The sequence below is a fragment of the Melanerpes formicivorus genome, unplaced genomic scaffold, assembly GCF_026170545.1.
Source record: "Melanerpes formicivorus ecotype bairdi unplaced genomic scaffold, bMelFor1.0.p_v2 SCAF_2, whole genome shotgun sequence".
Taxonomy (NCBI): domain Eukaryota; kingdom Metazoa; phylum Chordata; class Aves; order Piciformes; family Picidae; genus Melanerpes; species Melanerpes formicivorus.
Genome location: NW_027142354.1, coordinates 4551034 through 4569235, shown reverse-complemented (window position 1 = coordinate 4569235; position 18202 = coordinate 4551034). Strand labels below are relative to the sequence as shown.

The 18202-nt window shown below is 42.6% G+C and overlaps 1 protein-coding gene across 3 annotated transcripts in view; it reads left to right on the top strand.

The window, feature by feature from the left end:
• Nucleotides 1-18202, top strand: part of MDN1 (midasin AAA ATPase 1) — a 142041-nt gene that overhangs the window by 62355 nt on the left and 61484 nt on the right. For 2 of the 3 annotated variants that reach the window (XM_068149473.1, XM_068149467.1), the window contains 16 exons: nucleotides 134-404; nucleotides 1101-1260; nucleotides 1515-1631; nucleotides 2783-2991; nucleotides 3862-4007; nucleotides 5297-5499; nucleotides 8392-8612; nucleotides 9497-9610; nucleotides 10383-10515; nucleotides 11295-11404; nucleotides 12579-12712; nucleotides 13541-13701; nucleotides 14037-14157; nucleotides 14988-15198; nucleotides 15329-15560; nucleotides 17456-17582. In XM_068149473.1, the coding sequence (XP_068005574.1) occupies nucleotides 134-404; nucleotides 1101-1260; nucleotides 1515-1631; nucleotides 2783-2991; nucleotides 3862-4007; nucleotides 5297-5499; nucleotides 8392-8612; nucleotides 9497-9610; nucleotides 10383-10515; nucleotides 11295-11404; nucleotides 12579-12712; nucleotides 13541-13701; nucleotides 14037-14157; nucleotides 14988-15198; nucleotides 15329-15560; nucleotides 17456-17582 (2670 nt within the window). Of the gene's footprint in view, nucleotides 1-133; nucleotides 405-1100; nucleotides 1261-1514; nucleotides 1632-2782; nucleotides 2992-3861; nucleotides 4008-5296; nucleotides 5500-8391; nucleotides 8613-9496; nucleotides 9635-10382; nucleotides 10516-11294; nucleotides 11405-12578; nucleotides 12713-13540; nucleotides 13702-14036; nucleotides 14158-14987; nucleotides 15199-15328; nucleotides 15561-17455; nucleotides 17583-18202 lie in introns of all 3 variants that reach the window. The other variant, XM_068149459.1, reaches the window with a different exon arrangement.

Below are 18202 nucleotides of genomic sequence, written 5' to 3'. Positions count from 1 at the left end.
GGAAGCATGACACTGTTTCTCCTTCCTACCTGACAGTGGCCAGTTCACTGTGATCTTGGTGTTTAAACACCAAATGAAGCCTTAGGCACCACAGCCTTCTGGATGAACTAACTTTCTAATGACACGTTTGCAGGTTGATATCAATAGGCCATGGCAGCAGCTCTTGGAAAAAGTGGGGAATGCTGTGAGCACCCTGGTAAGGGACAGTCTTCTCCTGGCAGAGATTTGTGCAGATGATGCTGAGGTTGTGCTGCGTGCTTGGAGCAGTTTCATCCTGAACTACAAACCCAAATCTCTGGGTGAAGGAAGCAGAAGTGTTACAGCTGAATTAGTGAGCAAACTGGAGGGAATACTTGTGCTTACTCAGCGGCTAAACAACAAAATAAATTCTTACTCAAAGGCAGGTAGGTGTGGTGGAAACTTTGAAGTAAGACTGTATGTTCCTCTGAAGAAAATAAGAGTAATCTGTGTATGTGCAGTGAAAGCTTGAGGAGAACTTGGGATTTTGTTGGTAGGTTTTTGTATGTTCCTTCATGCTTACTTTACAGGCTAGCATCTGAAAAAGTCACATCAGTGATGGTTCTTCAGGTTTATTTTTGGTGTAATTACGCCTGGTAGTGATCAGTAGTCCACAGTGAAATTCTCCCATACTGAACTCAATATATGATGCAATAGAGCTCTGATCTTACATTCCTAGGAATGTAAGGGTATTCTGCTCTTGGATTTGTTCTCTGAAGCACTGCTCCGTCAAGCTTTACAAATGTCAGCATAATAATGTATGGACTGTGCTTTCTTCTGTTTTAAACCCCCCATTGATTAAATATGTCATTAATATCCATCAAACTTCATATAATAGGGGAGAAGGGATGAAGAAAAGTGTCAGTCTAGTTTACATTTCTCTCTATTTGTGAGCACTCCCTCTTTCCTTGTGGATTTTGCCCATGGGGGTCTACTTGAAGAGTTGGAGCCTCTGTCATTATGTTCCCTGACAAAGTAGGAAGCGTTCATATTTCTCAACAAAATAACGACTATTTTTCTTGAAAGGATCAGGAAGCTAACTCAGTAATACAAGTTTTGATATAAGATACACTTCCTTGCAGAGTTTGCTCACCTGGTAGAAGAGTTCCGGCATTTCAAGCTGCAGCAGGCCCAGGCTGCTGACCGTAACAGCAATGGCACTTTTGAGTGGGTGGATGGGATGTTGGTTCAGGCCCTGCAGTCTGGAGACTGGCTCCTGATGGACAATGTTAACTTCTGCAAGTAAGACATTTTGGTCGCCTCTTACTGCATGGTTCACAACTGAAGTTTTTGCATTTGGTAATGATACAAAGGAACAGCAACTTGTGTTTTCTGGAGGAGTATCTTCCTTACTAGCTTAACAGTTGATAGTTTTCCTGTTATCTTATGATGTAATTGTTTGGCTTTTTGCTTAGGAGTGGTATAATTTTTGTTCAGGCTAGAAGGGAATCAAATAGCTACCTTCTTATAACCATACCAATTTCTTGTCATTATAGCCCTTCTGTGCTGGATCGTTTGAATGCCCTGCTCGAACCAGGAGGCGTTCTTACAATGAGTGAGAGAGGTGTGATAGATGGCACAATTCCTACAATAGCTCCTCATCCAAACTTCAGGTACTTTGCATTTCTGCTCCTTTTTCCCCCACTCCCTTTTTTTTTTTTTTCATCATTTATTTTTCCTAGTAGATTTAGGAAAAAAAATGTCAGTAGTGAGCCAGTCTTTTGGTATTTTGAATGCTGTTCAGTTTGTCATGTACTATTTTGACACTGCCTGTCTGGGCAAGGAAGAAAACTGCACTGCAAGAAGCATATGACAGTGAGTTTGAGAGGCTTGGCTTTTTATCCCTGTTGCAGCACAGACTAGTACACTGCAAAAATCACAGCAATGTACCTCTGCCTTGATTCTCCATTTCTAGTTTAGGATTTCAGCACTTCCTTTTTTTCTCACTGTACAGGAGTTGAGGATACCTGTGCTGAAGGTGGTGAAGTAGTCAGATATATTGGTAGTGAAAGCTGGTATATGGACATAATAATTTTCTTCCTAGCTTTTTCCACATTATGCACAAATATGAGTTTCCCACAGTGACAGAACATAAAAAGCCCCCCCAAAAACCCCATATCCAAAACCCTTATAAAACTAGACAGTCTGTATTCTCTCAGACCTAAAGTAGTCTCTGAGGGAGATGGGATGAGCATATACAAAGTGTTCTGTATAATTCCTACCTCTTACAAATTTATTAAAAGAACATTGGCACTAATGTGCCTCTGATTTGGAAGCAAGATCTTTGACTTTTCAAAACCATGTTTTGCTGCATTGTGTCTCAAAAGGGTTTTCTGCTCCTTGCTTCTGAGAGATGCCTCCTTGGCAGCAGGGTGTTGAATACTTTGCTTTTTAAATAGCACAGATTTATCTGAAGGCTAAGACATTTAAATGTCTTCTTTACAGCTCAGAGGCATAGTTTAACTTTTTTTTTGGTAAGTAGGCAAATGATAAAATCGACACTCTGAGATGTAACTGAGTTAAAAATCAGGCACTATATCCATGGCTAATTTCAAAGTATAATTATTCATCCAGAGCTCTCATTTAAATTCAGTAGATGTCTCTGGCTTTCTAGATAGCAGTGTCCCTGTTTGTATGAAGAGTAATTTTTGGTGGTTCCAGAGTAATAGTTTAAAGCCTGAAGTTACATCTCAAGATTGTAAGGCAGTTGGATTGGATGGTGGTTACATGTCTCTTCCAACTGAGCTATTCTAATACCCAACAGGCTGTTCCTCTCGATGGATCCGGTTCATGGGGAGATATCCAGAGCCATGCGGAATCGTGGGATTGAAATTTACATTCCTGGGGAGAATGATGGAAATGTGTTGGACAGTCTGGATTTGAAGTTGCTCCTGCATGGTTTGGGTTTAGTGGGAGACAGCGTGTGTGATGCACTTGTGGCTGTGCATTCAGAAACCAAGGCAGCAATAGCAGGTAAAAAACAAAGTCTGTTCGGTATTTGTTAACAACCTGAGATCATTACATGTATTTGGAATCACTCATTAGTATAGAAGCTTGGTTGTTCTACTGTCTTATGTACCAGTATAAGTAAAGGCATAGAAGTACAATCAAGTTCTTTTGGCTTGGTTTTTTTTCTGTCTTGCATTCTCACTAAGAGATCTGATGGTAACTAGAGTGCTTTGTAAAGAGATACCAGAGGCTGGCAAGAATCAATTGTCTTGCTACAAGGAAAGCAGCATCTTCTAAGGGAAAATTGGTGAAGTAGGGGTTTTGCACAAGGTCTGTTCTAGTTGTTGTTTGGAGCAGGATGGCACTGAGTTTCATTCATCTTAGCTTCTTAATACCTTTTTTGAGCTGTCACCTGTTCAGGAGGAGACTTGATAGGGTGCTTGGTTGCATGGTTTAGTTGATTAGGTGGTGTTGGTTGATAGGTTGGACACGATGATCTTGAAGGTCTCTTCCAGTCTGGTCTGGTCTGGTCTGGTCTGGTCTGGTCTGGTCTATTCTATTCTATTCTATTCTATTCTATTCTATTCTATTCTATTCTATTCTATTCCTTGGTGCCATGGGTTAGTTGTTTAGGTGGGTTGGATTGGTTGATGGGTTGGATGTGATGATCTTGAAGGTCTCTTCCAACCTGGTTTATTATTATTATTGTTATTATTATTATTATTCTATTCTATTCCTGTCTTGTCAAATTTTCTTACTAACCTTGGGAAGAACCCTTTCCATTTTCAGAACCTGTTAGGATTCATTTGTTTTGGAGCTGCTGTTTGTCCTTAAATTGTTGAAGGGCTGACTTACTAAACATTCATACCATCCTAAATGCTGTGTATCTTTCAGGTTCTGTGTCATCTTTGTCACCTTTGCTTCAGGCTGCTGTGTTAATTGTGCAGCAGATGCAAAGAGGCCTCGGATTAGCAAAGTCTTTTTACAGAGCCTGTTGGGAAGTTTATGGCTCCTCACAACAACTGCAGATTAACCAAAAGGTAACAGTCCTGTATTTGAAAGCTTTTCTGTCTTGCTTTGAGTGGTATTATACCCACAAGGGAATGAAATAAAAACACTGGTACAGAATGGGAGAGCAGGAGTACTATTTACAAGTATATACAGAAATACAGAAGGTATTCAGGGAAAAAGGGAATATATACACAAACCGAATCAGTTCAGGCCCAGCTTCCTAGCTGAGCCCAACCAGGCCTCGCTGCTAGGCCAAAACCTTCCAAAACATGCCTCCCCACTAAGCCTACATGGCCCCCTACTAGGCCTTCCTGACCCTCCCCAATTGTGCAGCAAGAAATTAGCTTTCCAAGAAGGCTGCAAACTCCCTCACAAACTAAGAGAGATAACAGGGACTGTGCACTGGGAGCAGAGGAGAAGGGAGAAAGAGAGAGAATTGTCTGTGAACTCTCCTTATATAGGGAGATGCAGAATTATGGAATGAAATGACACAATTTTCTGTGTCCACCTCCTGGATCCTCAACCTCATCATCAAGATACGTGAAAAATAGAATTCCATGATGCTAGACCAGACATTCTCTAAGTGCTTGATGAAGGTTGTGCTCTTGGAGAGATGAGCCAAACCATTTAAAAATCCTCTGGGGCATCTGCTAGGTGATGAAGTGGAGAGGTTAAGTGTCATTGGGACATTTCCTGTGTCTTTCAGATTCTGAACCTTTTTTGGCTCTTTTTTGCTCGTGTAATCAGTAGAGTCCTACATGTAACTCACTCTAACAGATCAGAGGAAGGTCCAGAGGTTGTTTGGTTTTGGTACTGAATGGTGAATTTGAGCTGCTAGCTGTTTTTTGATGGCATATGTTTTCAACCTGGTAGCATGCCACTGAAGACAGAGGTCAGATGAGTGAGAATGGTGTAAAGAATGCCAATCTGTGACGTGCTTGTTGAGATATTCCCCAGGGGTAAATGTGTTTTGTTGGAGATTTTATCCCAGTTGGAATTGGAGGCTTATTTGGGGATTTTTTAACAGCTTCAACTTAGACTTTGAGATGTTAATACTGATGAGTCTATAGCCTGAAACACTGTACATACTGTCACCTGGAGATAGTAATATTCACTTCCTATTTTAAACTGTTTAGTATGTTACTTCACTTCTGCTTGGAAGGTTTGGATACTTTTATTGTATAGATTGTATAGTGTTTGTAAAACATTTGGTTTATAATAATTTAATCATAAATACATGTAACTAAAGAGTTCTCTGAGCAATTGTACCTGAATGCATGTTTAAATATGATACTAAACTGCTTTTTGATTGTTGTAGCTTGTGTTAGAATTGGTTGCAAAGCATACCTCATCTCTGGCTTCCCATGAAACTTGGGGTGACTCCTTGCTGGGAATGGGATTGTGGCCAGACTCCCTACCTACAAGTCTGTTTGCAGCTGAAGATTCACTTCTTTCTACAGTCCAGAGTGATGCACAGATCCTAATGTATTGTCTGAATAGACTAAACCTGAAAAACTGCAGGTAGGCAAGACAAAATTTCTTGTCTAATAAATTTAAAACAAGAAGGTATATGTAAACTACTGGGGGCATGTCATTTTTCTCTGCAAAACCATGTCTTGGCCAGATAGTGTGGGTATCATAGTATCATTCAGGGTTGGAAGGGACCACAAGGATCATCTAGTTCCAACCCCCCTGCCATGGGCAAGGACACCCCACACTAGATCAGGCTGGCCAGAGCCTCATCCAGCCTGGTCTTAAACACCTCCAGGGACGGGGCCTCGACCACCTCCCTGGACAACCCATTCCAGGGCTTCACCACTCTCATGGTGAAGAACCTCCTCCTCACATCTAGCCTGAATCTCCCCACCTTCAGCTTCATTCCGTTCCCCCTAGTCCTATCACTACCTGAGATCCTGACAAGTCCCTCCCCAGCCTTCCTGTAGGCCCCCTTCAGATACTGGAAGGCCACAATGAGATCACCTCAGAGCCTTCTCTTCTGCAGACTGAACAGCCCCAACTCCTTCAGTCTGTCCTCATAGGAGAGGTGCTCCAGCCCTCTGATCATCCTTGTGGCCCTTCTCTGGACACGTTCCAGCACCTCCACATCCCTCTTGTAATAGGGACTCCGGAATTGGACACAGTACTCCAGGTGGGGTCTCAGCAGAGCTGAGTAGAGGGGGAGGATCACCTCCCTTGACCTGCTGGCCACACTTCTCCTGATGCAGCCCAGGATCTGATTGGCTTTGCGGGCTGCAAGTGCACACTGGGAGCTCCTGTTGAGCTTCTTGTCCACCAGCACCCCCAAGTCTCTCTCCTCAGGGCTGCTTTCCAGCCAGTCACTGCCCAACCTGGATTTGTGCCTGGGATTGCCTCGACCCAGATGCAGGACCCTGCACTTGCTCTTATTGAACTCTTTAGAAGCTCTGGTCGTCACACTCCAGCTGAGGCTCTGGCTACCTGTCCATTCAACCACTGCAAATACAAGTTTTTTACTGGTTTATTTTTCAGTCCAAAATACTTGACTGTGTTCTACATTTGATGTATATTGACTTGAGTTTAGAAGTAGGCATTTATTAGAAAATGTGAATGCAAACACTGGGTTTACAAGATAAGAGCCCCAGAAATGTCTTTTCTCAGTTTCTAAGCTTTAACCAAAAAAAAAGTGTTTAATTAGCTTTAAATCACAGAATCACCACCAAGGTTGGAAGAGACCTCAAAGCTCATCAAGTCCAACCTGTCACCATGGACCTCATGACTGAACCATGGCACCAAGTGCCACGTCCAATCCCCTCTTGAACACCTCCAGGGACGGTGACTCCACCACCTCCCTGGGCAGCCCATTCCAATGGCTAATGACTCTCTCAGTGAAGAACTTTCTCCTCAAAATTACGCATTAACTAATAACTTCTCTTTATTTTGTACTTTAAATATTATCTCTTTTAAAGAAACCAATGACACCACCTTTCTTGATTGTCAGTGCTACTTTTTAAGTACTTTTTAAAAAAAATTGTCTCAGACATATTGTCACTGCCATTTTTTTACTAACATTCACAGTTTTCTGCTTAAAATTTTCCCCTTGATTTGAAAATGACTGAGGGGTTTATGTAGCATGAATCGAGTAGTTTATAGTATTGCATTAATTTCATCCTGTTTGCATACAACAGATGTAATCAGCTAGTTGATGCATTTTGTTTGGTAAGCAAGATACATTTATGCTAATCTCCTGAGGTTTCAGATGCATGACATTCATTAAATCCAAATTCTGCCCGTTAGACAGTTCTTTCCTCCTACTCCACTCATATGTTATCTGATGTACTAATACATATAGGCAGAAGCTAGTATTTTGGACCTACAAGATTTGAGTCTGGGAGTCAGGTAATGGTGGAAACTTGTGAGCTAGCTAGAATAAGCACAAGATGGATCATTGATCTATACAGATTCAAAGTTAATGACATCCAAACTGTCAATTACTTAGAAACCCCACCAAAAAAAGACCAAAAAAAGTGTGGCTAGCAGGTCGAGGGAGGTGATCCTCCCCCTCTACTCAGCCCTGGTGAGACCCCACCTGGAGTACTGTGTCCAGTTCTGGAGCCCCTATTACAAGAGGGATGTGGAGGTGCTGGAGCGTGTCCAGAGAAGGGCCACGAGGATGATCAGAGGGCTGGAGCACCTCTCCTATGAGGACAGACTGAAGGAGTTGGGGCTGTTCAGTCTGGAGAAGAGAAGGCTCCGAGGTGACCTCATTGTGGCCTTCCAGTATCTGAAGGGGGCCTACAGGAAGGCTGGGGAAGGACTTGTCAGGATCTCAGGCAGTGATAGGACTAGGGGGAATGGAATGAAGCTGGAGGTGGGGAGATTCAGGCTAGATGTGAGGAGGAGGTTCTTCCCCATGAGAGTGGTGAAACCCTGGAATGTGTTGTCCAGGGAGGTGGTCGAGGCCCTGTCCCTGGAGGTGTTTAAGAGCAGGCTGGATGAGGCTCTGTCCAGCCTGATCTAGTGTGGGGTGTCCCTGCCCGTGGCATGGGGGTTGGAACTAGATGATCCTTGTGGTCCCTTCCAACCCTGAATGAAACTATGAAACTATTTAACTATTTTGGGTGAAAGGTGAAATGCTCTACTAGTTCTCTGTACTTCCTACTTTCATGTAACACTCACCTTTTCATACCACTCTGCTGAAATGCTGTGCATATTCACTTCTGGCACTGCATTGATTCTTGGCAGCAGTGAGTTAGTTCCTAATACTAGATACTCCCCACTGGTTTGAAGTTGGAAACTGGCTTTAAAGACGAGAGGAGAGATCATTGCCTTGCTGCCTTCTTGCCTGAAGATGCTGAGTAGCTTCACAGGCAAAATACATTCTTTTCTGGAGCTGCCAGTTCAAGCCCTTGACTGTTTGACTTCTTCATGTTTCAGGACAGTACCACTGACTCTGCAAGATCTTCAAAAAGTGATGCAGGCCACTAATCCTGAAAGTCTCAAATTCAGTGCTGTTGAGATAGATGAAAACTGGATGGATAAAATGGAAATTCTCCAGGCTTCGGTGAAGCTGTTCACAGAAAAGGCAACCAATCAAGATTGGACACTGAGAGTTAAATGGCTTAACTCCTTAGCCAAAAATCTGCCACAAGGGCTTGGTATGTGATCATTTAACTTTCTCTTATGTAATGGCTGATCTATTGTATTTTTGTGAAAACATGCATATCAGATCACATGAATGGTTTGGAAGTTCTCAGCTATCCACATGGTATCAAGGGCATTGAGGATGCAGGGAGATTTGGAAACAAATTATATGTAATAGGGATAACAAGAGACTTTGGGCTAAACTTCATGGCCTTGGGAAGGCTGGTTAAGGGATTGGGAGCACAAGTGGTGGTCTCCCCTATCCTCCCAGTTGTGGGAATGATTTGAAAACAAGCAGGAAGAGCCAGCAGATCAATGCCTGTCTCTAAGTCTGGTATCTCTGTCAAGACTTAGGGTTCTTTAATCATGGGTCTATTTACAGGACACCAGGCCTGCTGGCAGCAGGTAGGATGCATCTGTCTCAGAGTGGGAGAAGGATCCTAGCCTAGGAGCTAGCAGGGGTCGTTGGAAGAGCTTTAAAATAGATTGGAAGGGGGAAGGGTGCACGTACTGATAGAAATAAGCCTGAGGACAGCACACCCTTAAAAGATGGTGTGCTATCAGGGTCTGCTTGTTTCAGTGGAGATAGGGAATGGAGACCCATGTGACAGAGAGAGGGAAATACTGAGAGGGTGATTTGAAGATACAAGGTCATAGATTTTCACAAGCTGCATTTTTAATAGCATACATGAAGTATCACCAGTTTAACTCTTTACCAGATTTATCTTCTTGGCCATGATATTCTGACTGCCTTTAAGACCTCTTAGAGCTAATACAAAATAAGTGCAACCAGCATGTCCAGAGTGTATGGACAGATAAGCTTCAGGCTGCTTGTTCTTCCTTATTTGTATTAAATGCTCTGTCTTTCATACCGATGTTCTGTCCCCTTCACCTACAGATCCAGTGCGGATTCAGCTGGAAGCAGGTGCTGTAGCCCTTGGTAGTTTCTATGCCAGTCCCCTCTCCTCTGGAGTCAGTAACATGATCAAGTTGCTACAGCCAACTATGACAGGTACTTCTGGGGACAAAAAAATATGTAAGACATTGGTGCTTCCTTTTATTTGTTCTCTGAACACGCTGCAACCCTTCTTGAGGAGTGTGTGTAACAAAACAAAGGCTGCATTCTAATTATATGTTGCGTTTGTTGCAAAAGAACTAACAACAAAGCCATTCTTGCTGAGTAGAACTGCAAATACACCAATTAAAAGCATTCATCCTAAGCAAATTAAGTATGAGTGCTGTAACTATGAATCCTGAGTGTGTATCTATCACCCACGCTCAGAGTTAAGTGATGTCCTTAAGAGTGATGCATATATCCACTGCCTTTCTGACTGGATGGCTTAGGCATCTTGGTTTTCTTCATCAGTTATTGTGTTGGCCCATCTGTAACCCATGCTAAGGCCTACAACTTTCCCTCAGTGTTTTACAGGAAGCTCAGGCCTGTGGTTTCCTTTCCAAGCTTATTAGGTGAATGAAAGCTACATACACCCTTTATGAATGGTCGTAGGTATCTTACCTGGACTGTGAAGGAAAAGGAATTGAGTTTCCAGGCTGTCTTTTGGGCTACTCTTACCACTGGTTAATTTACTGTCACTGTTCTGTTTTACAAAACTTGCAGTCAACTTAATGCTTTTCTGCTCAGATATCTTGTGTGAGGGAGCTTGAACACTATGCTTTTCTCTTAGGCTTCCTTCATTCTTTCCCTAAGCTTCTTGTATAGCCAAGGGGATCAAGAGAAGTCTCACTAATGTTTCCACCGCTGTCTTGTCTTATTGACTTTCCAGATGAACATGTGATGCCTCTGGACCCGAGATGGAATGTGCAATTTTTGGATATAATCAGAAATTCAATGAACTTTGATACAGAAATGGAACACACAGATCAGCTTCTAATCCTTTTGAAGTCTGTAGCAAATCGGTGGGTTACAAAAGAAGCCTTGAGTAGGTTGCCCTGTGGCTGTAGTCAGTGCTCTGTAACCCCTTGCCAAGTATGTGTTTAGATTTTTGATAGATAAGATCTGAAATACTAAGTAGAAGTTTCATACAGCTAGGTAATTTTTTTTCCTTGTGTTTACTGTAGATGAAGACTAAACCAAATCATTTAATATAGGGAACAGGGCTCCCAGCATTCCATATAAGCTGGAGTACTTCAAAGACAAACAAGAACTGTAGGATAAAGCATAGAAGAGACAGAAGCAGAAGTGTGAAGTCTCTGACATAGGAATTGAATTGCTGCCCAGCTTTTGGTTTTGAACTGCCTTTCCTAATAAGAGTAAAAGTACACAGTTACAGTGTAAGGAAGCAGCTTCTCACACATCCTACAAGTGGTGTATGTTGCATATGCTTATTAGCTCATTGCTTTTTTCTTCCTGGTGATTGCTGGAATCAGGAATCTACTTTCTGTTGAAACTTGTTTCTGTAGAAACCATATTCCAGTGATTATTTATGCTGCACTTGATTCTTTTTTTCATGATACAGTATCAAATGTCACTTTGTAGTTCACCATTCTCATAAGGCAAAGGCATTGGAATGTGCTGCCTGGATGTGTTTGAAGGTCATTTGGATGTGGTGCTTGGGAATATGGTGAACTGATGTTGGACTTGGTGATCCTGTGGGTCTTTTCCAACCTGAATGTTTCTGTTCTGTTTGTTTGGTTTTTTTTCAATGCTTCTGAATTTTTACCAACTTTTACTTTAGGGCAGTGTTGTTTCTTGACCGAGAAAAAAGAAGCTGCACTGAGAAGAATTTGATTACCATCAAGAAACCAAGAAATAGCGTCCTGAGAATGTCTCTGGATTTCCGCAAAGGTGGGTTGATTTTTAGAGTTCCTTTTGGTTCTATGCTACACCATTTCTATGCTACACATAGAATACATAGAATAAACCAGGTTGGAAGAGACCTTCAAGATCATCGCGTCCAACCCATCAAACAATCCAACCCACCTAAACAACTAACCCATGGCACCAAGCACCCCATCAAGTCTCCTCCTGAACACCTCCAATGACGGCGACTTCACCATCTCCCCGGGCAGCCCATTCCAATGGGCAATCACTCTCTCTGTATAGAACTTCTTCCTAACATTCAACCTAAACCTCCCCTGGCACAGCCTGAGTCTGTGTCCTCTTGTTCTGGTACTGGCTGCCTGGGAGAAGAGACCAACCTCTGCCTGTCTACAACCTCCCTTCAGGTAGTTGTAGAGAGCAATAAGGTCACCCCTGAGTCTCCTCCAGGCTAAGCAACCCCAGCTCCCTCAGTCTTTCCTCATAGGGCTTGTGTTCCAAACCCCTCACCAACTTTGTTTCCCTTCTCTGGACTTGTTCCAGCAAGTCAACATTCTTCCTAAACTGAGGGGCTCAGAGCTGGACACAGTACTTGAGGTGTGGCCTAACCAGTGCAGTGTACAGGGTACCTCCCTGCTCCTGCTGGCCTCACTGTTCTTGATGCAGGCCAGGATGCCATTGGCCCTTTTGGCTGCCTGGGCACACTGCTGGCTCATTTATACACCATTTATAACATCCCGGTTCGTGCCATTTCTCTCAATTGCCTAAACTTGAGGAAGGTGGTGCAGAGAAACTGGAGCTGCAGTTTTGTCTTTAACTAGTAAGAGTAGACAGGTTCTTCAGTTGTGTTTTTGTTCCAATCCTCTTTCTTCTGTTCAGCGTAGTTAGGATGTTTGCTCCTAAAACAAAGGGGAAGAATTCAGTGATGAAGTCAGTATGTTGCATAGAAGCAATTGATCAATGTTTCTTTCATTCTCTATTATTATATTGATATATATACATTCAATGCAGTATAACAGTGAAATGTGCAAGTAGTGAAGGAATACTTTTTGTTACTTTGACACTTAGGGATCTGTTTTCAGCAGTTGATTTTCCCCCAGCTACAGAGGGGGATCTAAGTGATGAGAAATTGACCCCTACTCGTCATGTTATGTGACTAGAACATTCAGTCTTCTTTATTTCCCTCTTCCCCAAACCTCAGATCCAGGAAGCTACAACTGCCTGCCTCATGCAATTGTGGTCAACCTTGCTCCTTTCTTTGAACTCTGGGATGCATTTACGTTTCACTGGGTGAAGTCTACTCAGGTGGCCTTAAGTGATGATGACATGCATGATGTGAGTAGACTTTGCATAGTACATTTATGGAAGTTGTGTGAAATGTACAGTGTGCAGAACACTACTTCTAGTTTCAGGGATTGAGAAATAAACTACAGTGTTTCTGTTGGTATGCAGAATATGCCTGACCCCAGGCAAATGCTGTGTTTATTTCAGTGGCTGTATTTGCCTTCTCATTTCTTCTATGTGGGATGTCAATTCTCCTCATAGTGGGAATTATCTTACCTAAATGTATATACCTGGGACCCAGATACCCATTGTGCCATGAAATTGCCTCTGTTCTCTAATGATAAAGGGAGTATCCATATCCATCTCACATAAAGAGATCTGAACCTGGGTTGCAGGCAGCAGGTGTCACAGAGCTGGTTCAGAATAAACCTTTATTTAGAATAAACCAAACCAGGTTGGAAGAGACCTTCAAGATCATCGCGTCCAACCCATCAACCAATCCAACCCACCCAAACAGCTAACCCATGGCACCAAGCACCCCATCAAGTCTCCTCCTGAACACCTCCAAGACTTCTCCCTCTCCTGTTTTAGACCATGAAGATTATTTTACTGGAATCCAAAAATTGCATAGTAGACTTTGTGCAGGGATTCCTTGGTTTTGAGTGGTTTATTTCCACCTGTCAGCAAAGCCCTGCCATATTTTTGGGAAACACATACTTGAGTGCTGGTTATGTGCCACTAAGCAGGAAGCATTGTCTGCCCCAGTAGTTAATGGTGGTGACAAGGTTTCTGCATTTTTCTCTTGCTTCAAGTACAAAGTGTTGGGTAAGGTGCAGGGTTCAGCAACTGGAAAATGTAATGGTTTTGGCTTGTTGTTAGATTTTATACTGCTTGCTGTGGCGTGACCGGTTCTGGGCAGTCTCTGATGCTGTGACAGTGGATTCACCAGGGTTGTCACTTCTGTCTCTTCACTGGCACTGGGTTAAGAAGCATCTAATTGACAGAATTCCTCAGATGCTTATTGGATCAGACCAACACAAGTGAGTGGTTTTGACGATTCGGGTCTCTGTTAAATGGTTATATCAATTCCCCTTTTGTTAGTATTAGAGTTATTTCACACTCTTTGCTGTTCATGCCCAAACTGTATTCCATTAGTGATGCAAGTGCAATTTATTCCACAGCTACTCATTTTTAAAATTCAACATTGCCACCATTGGGCTGCTTCTTGCCTAAATGATCATTCAGGCATTCACCCACTTTTAAGTTCAGTTGCTCCTGTAGTGGAAGGCTGAAAGAAGGGACTTTTCTTCTGCATCCTTTTGCCTCTTTATCTCACATTCCAAGTTAACTGTGGGCTTTATTTTTAATCTTCAAGGGTTTCCAAGGAAATTCAGTCTGTTTCACAGCATATTCAGAGCTGCTTGGCCAACCCTGCCTGTATTTCTGCCAATGTGAAGATACTACAGAAGTCTCTAGGAAGACCTCTTCCTTTTAAGGTATTGTTACTCTGTCTGCCAAATATTTGTCTTTCCAGCAATACCAAACATGTTTTAAAATAATCATAAAGATAAGTGGCATTTGCTTTCCAGGCCAGCAAAACTACATTCCTTCTGGGCTTGTTAGATTGACAAAAAAACTTGTTTCAGCTTAGAATCCTAGAATGGCTCAGGTTGGAAGGGACCTTAGAGATCATCTACTCTAACCTCTCTGCTATGGGCAGGGATACCTCTCAACTAGACTCAGCTGCTTAAGGCCTCATCCAACCAGGCCTTGAACACCCCCAGTGAGGGGCATCCATAACCTTCTTGGGCAATCTATTGCAGAGTCTTACCACCCTCATACTGAAGAATTTCATCCTATGATCCAGCCTAAACCCATTCTTCCTCATCTTAAAACCCTTCCACCTTGTCCTATCACTAGACACCCTTATGAAAAGTCCCTCTCCAGCCTTCCTGAAGGATCCCTTCAAGTATTGGAAGGCAGTTCTAAGGTCCCCCTGGAGTCTTCTCTTCTCTAGGGTGAATGATCCCAGATCCCTTAGGCTCTCCTCAGAGCAGAGATGCTCTTCATGAAGATAGAAGCCCCGAACTTGACAAGGTAGAATTGTTGTGACTTTCAGTTTCTGTCTCCTTGCTGTATTGAGTAGGGCTACAAAGGAATTACTAAGCAGTTGTTGCAGTTTCATTTATGTTTACTTGTACTTCAGTTGTGTGCATGTGAATTTGAAATCTTAGTTCTGAGTCCAGTCAGAGATCTTGTTCTCTATTGTTTTGTTAGTGCTGCTGAAACATTGCCACTTGATCAAATGTCCTCCTCATGTTTGCAGGATGAACAGGGCATGGAATGTTTTTCTCAGTTAAAAGCCCTCAGCAAACCACTTAACATCTTGGAGCTAAGATTGGCCTTTGGAGAAAGTAGATGGCAGGAAAAAATGCACTGTCTGAAAGTTGCTGCCACTGGATGGACATTGAAAAAAGCACTGCTGCAAGCTGATGGCCTGATAATTAGAGCAAATCATTTAGAAGATGTTAGTCTGGGTAGGTAACACATTCAAAGAGCTTAACTGGATGATTTCTGTCATCTCCTTATATATGATGGGAATGGATGTGAAATGGTCATTGGCAAGAAATATATGCATTTATGTGCCTCTTGCACTCTGTCAAACAGGTCAGCTAAAGATTTTTTTGAAAGATGTACATTCACATCTGAGAGCAGAAGGAATTACATACAGTCATTCAGAAGAAAGGTTTGCTGAAGATTCCATCTCCAGTCAGTTAGACCCTGCCTTGTTAAACCAGCTCCGTGCTCGGGTTCAGCTGTGGCCTGCAATGGAATACATAGGTGGGCTCTGGCAGTACAAACTGACAGCAGATTATGTGGCCAAAGCTTGTGCAAGAAGGTAAGAAGAAGGTTGGAGAAAAATCATTCATGTGATTCAGCTAAAAGCTGTGACCTCAGTACTTCACATTTGTATGTAAATGTGTGCATGTATCACAGAATACATCTGGCTGGAAGAGAACTCAGAGATCTTCTAGTCCAACCCTTGACCCAGCACTTAAGGGTCAACACTAACCATGGCCCTAATGTATATGGCTGGTGTATATGGATATATGTAGAATAGAATAGAATAAACCCGGTTGGAAGAGACCTTCAAGATCAATGTGTCCAACCTATCATCCAACACTATCTAATCAACCAAACCATGGCGCCAAGCACCCCATCAAGTCTCCTCCTAAACACCTTCAGGGATGGTGACTCCACCACCTCCCTGGGCAGCCCATTCCAATGGGCAATCACTCTATGAAGAAATTCTTCCTAACATCCAGCCTAAACCTTCCCTGGTGCAGCTTGAGATGCAGCTTGAGACTGTGTCCTCTTGTTCTGGTGCTGGTTGCCTGGGAGAAGAGACCAGCCCCAGCCTGTCTACAACCTCCCTTCAGGTAGTTGTAGAGAGCAATAAGGTCTCCCCTGAGCCTCCTCTTCTCCAGGCTAAGCATCCCCAGTTCCCTCAGCCTCTCCTCATAGGGCTTGTGCTCCAAACCCTTCAACAACTTTGTTGCCCTTCTCTGGACACATTCCAGCAAGTCAGTATCTTTCCTAAACTGATATATGTGGTGCACAGGTGCTTATGTGTATTTGTGAATACAAATGCATGTGCACTCCTTGTCTGCATTCAGAATTGCACTTGGGTACCTATAAAAAGTGTAAAAAGCAAGTAGCTTAGTGTTCTATCGAGGAAGTCTTCCTCTTTTTTTTTTCCCTAACTTAATTTATTGATGCAAATACAGGAATGCTGGTGGCCAAGGCCCTTGGAGTAAACAAAACAGACTCCTGAAATTGCCTTTTTTTGTTCCCATATGGTAAAACATGTGAAGGAAAACTAAAATCTTTTCATATTATCATAGTATTAATCAGGGTTGGGAGGGACCACAAGGATCATCTAGTTCTAACTCCCCTGCCATGGGCAGGGACACCCCACACTAGATCAGCCTGGCCAGAGCCTCATCCAGCCTGGAATAAATGTAATAAATTATATTTTCCTTTTGGAAATATATAGTATTTACCTTTTAATGAAACAGAAGAGTCCTTCAGATTGGGAATTAACATGAAATTATTGCCATGTTGCTGGGGGCTGCTGCAGAAAGGCTGAGTTAGACCTGGTGTTGAAGAAAGTGCACTGGTGTGCGTGTTTCCTTTTATGTAACCTGCACACATGTCTTAGAATAGAATAGAATAGAATAGAATAGAATAGAATAGAATAGAATAGAATAGACCAGACCAGACCAGACCAGACCAGACCAGACCAGGTTGGAAGAGACTTGTAGTTGAACATCACTAATTTAAGAAGTGTTAGTGTTGGTTTAGGGGCTAAGTCTATCTCTGTTTTGATTGGTTCACTATTGCTTAAAAGAGAGCTCTTAATTCTTGTATTTCAGTGAAAATCTTTAGTACAGTGAAAATTCTGGAATCACTGATTTTTCACAAGAACTGTAAAGCTGCCAGGCAGTTTATTTCCAAATGTTTTGCTGAGCATGTAGGTTATAGCTACAGGAGTTGACACTTCTTCCCCTTTGGCTGTGTTCACAATTTGCCAGATTTGCAGGTTGCAAGTTTTTTGAGTGTTCCTTGAGTGCTTGTTCTTCTCCAGTGTTAAAAACATCATTTTAACCTTTCAGGGCAGCTTCATTGTTGTGACTTCACCTGCCATTATCAATTTGTTTTGCTATCCACATGATTTACTTCATGTGCCCTGCTTAAGCATTACTTAGGTTGCATTTCTTTTACCTGCTACAGGAAGAACTGCAGTCAAGAGCTAAGCATACGTTCAGATCTGCTTCAGCTTGTAGCTTTTTCTCTGAAGTTGACACCAGCTGCTTCTCACCAGCTATCTGCTCTGTGGCATTTGTTACACCTTAAGGAGGTAAGAACAGGTTTTAATTAGTCTTGTGGAAGCTTTCAACAAACTCTTCAAAATTAGAATAGAATAGAATAGACCAGGTTGGAAGAGACCTTCAAGATCATCGCGTCCAACCTGTCATCCAACACCACCTAATCAACTAACCCATGGCACCAAGCACCCCATCAAGTCTTCTCCTGAACACCTCCAGTGATGGTGATTCCACCACCTCCCCGGGCAGCCCATTCCAATGGGCAATCACTCTCTCTGTGTAAAACTTCCTCCTGACCTCCTGCCTGAACCTCCCCTGGTGCAGCCTGAGACTGTGTCCTCTTGTTCTGGTATTGGCTGCCTGGGAGAAGAGACCAACCTCTGCCTGTCTACAACCCCCCTTCAGGTAGTTGTAGAGAGTGATAAGGTCACCCCTGAGTCTCCTCTTCTCCAGGCTAAGCAGCCCCAGCTCCCTCAGCATTAGCATATCTCTGTAAGATTTTTGACATGCTGTTTTTCTTACCTGTGCCAAACAATAACTGTTCCTTCTTTTAATAGGAAAAGTTGTTTACTGTGAGCCTTAAAAAAAATATAATTAACCTACAACATTAAAGCATAAATAAAGACCAACTGCCTCAAATAACATATTTTTA